The sequence below is a fragment of the Triticum aestivum genome, chromosome 2A, assembly GCF_018294505.1.
Source record: "Triticum aestivum cultivar Chinese Spring chromosome 2A, IWGSC CS RefSeq v2.1, whole genome shotgun sequence".
NCBI classification, from domain to species: domain Eukaryota; kingdom Viridiplantae; phylum Streptophyta; class Magnoliopsida; order Poales; family Poaceae; genus Triticum; species Triticum aestivum.
Window position 1 is genome coordinate 56,715,907 of NC_057797.1, and position 2,028 is coordinate 56,717,934.

General features: G+C 66.4%; 1 protein-coding gene across 1 annotated transcript; it reads right to left on the minus strand.

The window, feature by feature from the left end:
- Positions 1–431: 431 nt before the first annotated feature.
- Positions 432–1,452, minus strand: LOC123184683 (calmodulin-binding protein 25). Its single transcript, XM_044596766.1, has one exon. The coding sequence runs from the start codon at positions 1,317–1,319 to the stop codon at positions 561–563; it is 759 nt and encodes a 252-aa protein (XP_044452701.1). The 5' UTR covers positions 1,320–1,452; the 3' UTR covers positions 432–560.
- Positions 1,453–2,028: the final 576 nt, after the last annotated feature.

Here is a 2,028-nt window from a genome sequence, read left to right on the forward strand (position 1 = left end):
TTTTCGGATCTGAAACCAAACCAAAATCTCGACAGTCCACCGCGAGCAGCCCACACCATCACCATCTGCGACCGGCCGGGCCGGGTCGTACGTACGTACGTGTCGTCGGGCGGCGAGTGCGGTGCGAGCCGAATAAATCGGCACGGCGGACCGGGTCGCCCGTCTCGCCCGGCCGCTTTCTAGAACGACGCTGGAACGGCACGACTGAGACCGACAGCTCTGCCTGCGTACCATTTTCAGCACCAAAACGTACGGACCGGAAGCCAGGCCGGGTCGCCGTCTACCCACAGTAGTCGTCGTCCGACTGCGTACACGTAGCTCCAGTCCAGAGTGCAGACGGCGACATGCACGCCGGTCGATCGGCGCTGTACGTTATCCCGACAGTTTTTTTGGCTGGATGCAGAGATGGATAGATCGAGCGAGCGACGAAAAAGTGGAAAAATACGTACATTAATTAGGGACCGGGCAAAAGAACTACAAGAGGTGTAAGTGATGAGAAATCTACGAGTGAAGGTCCTGACTGGACTGCTCATGGTTAATAATGCATGGAGGACATGGAGCTACAGCAGCTGGCTGCTCTCGTACATGACGCTCCACGAGTCCAGCGTCGGGTAGCACGGCTGCTGCTGCTGCGCCAGCTGCTGTTGCTGGTGGTGGCGATGGAGCGCCGCCGCGTCGGCGTCGCCCGGCATCCTCAGCGCGTCCCCGAACGACGCGCCGTCGAACGGGCGGCAGTCCAGCAGCGCCGCGGCGGAGGACGCGTCGAACGAGGCGTGCAGGACGCTGCCGTCGTCGGTGCCCGGCTCGGCCTGGACGCCGGTCACGTGCTGCACCATGAGCCGGAAGTTGGCGGGGTCGGTGCTGATGTACGTGGTCGGCGCGCGCTTCGACGCCCGCGCGCGCCGCTTCCCGGCCCGCCCGGCGCCCGCTGTGTTCGGCCCCAGGCCCGCCCGCCTCTTGTTCGTCGCGGCGCCCACGGGGGTGGACGGCGGCCGCGGCGCCGCGTCCGACGCGACCAGCACGGAGTCGCAGGAGAGCGAGCCCGTGGGCGGCGCGGACGTGGAGGCGAACCAGTTGCTGCCGCCCGCGCTGCAGGGGAAGTCCGCGAGAAGGGACGACGAGGAGAGCGCGGAGGCGGAGGCGGAGTTGGAGGGCGAGGATGCGGCCGGCGAGTAGTCGTACTCGTAGTCGGGCATGGCGGAGAAGTTGAGCGCGCGCGCGAGGGCGGCGTCGGTGTAGTAGGCAGGGCCGAGCGAGGAGGAGGCCGAGAGGAACGACGCCGCCGCCGGCGGCGGCGCTAGGCACGACATGGCGTCCATGAGGATGATGATCAGGTGAGAAGTGGAGCACCTTGGAAGTTTGAACGCCGGCGTCCGTGCAGGTAGCGTGAGTTTAGTACACGGGGAGGAGGAGGAGGGTGCGTCTGAGCGGTTTGGGAAGGAAGGGTGTTGTTGGGGGAGTGGGAATGGGGTAGCGAGGTAGGTGTATATAGGCGGGGACGGGGGTGGTGGACGCACGGGGTCCCGCGGGAAAACGCGTGGGCGCATCGGCATCGGCATCGGCGGTGTCGGCGTGCGCGAGTGATGGCCGGGCCGCGCGCGCGGCCTCGGCATGCCCCGGTGTCGGACTCCACCGCCACCCGCGGGGCCCCCGTCCCTGCACCACATCGAGCTGGAGTCAACCCAACCCCGGCACGCACACAGACATCGAGCAGGCCCATGTGGCGCGCCCGCGCGCTCCCAGCGCCGCGAGCCGGCACGCGCCATGCGTGCGAGCCCGGCGGTGGCACGCACGCATGTACTCCCTCCGTTCCAAATTAGTTGACTTGAATTTGTCTAAATACGGATGTATCTATACTTGTTTACTACAGACAGACGGGGCGACCGATCGGCGCCGGCGAGTGGCGCGCACGTTCGGCGCGGAGCAAGGCCAACGGCCGCAAAGCATGCAGGTGGCTGCCCATGCCGCGCTTTTCGCTAACCCCGTACGGACGCCCGTACGTACGTCGTGCAGTATGTACGCGCAGTG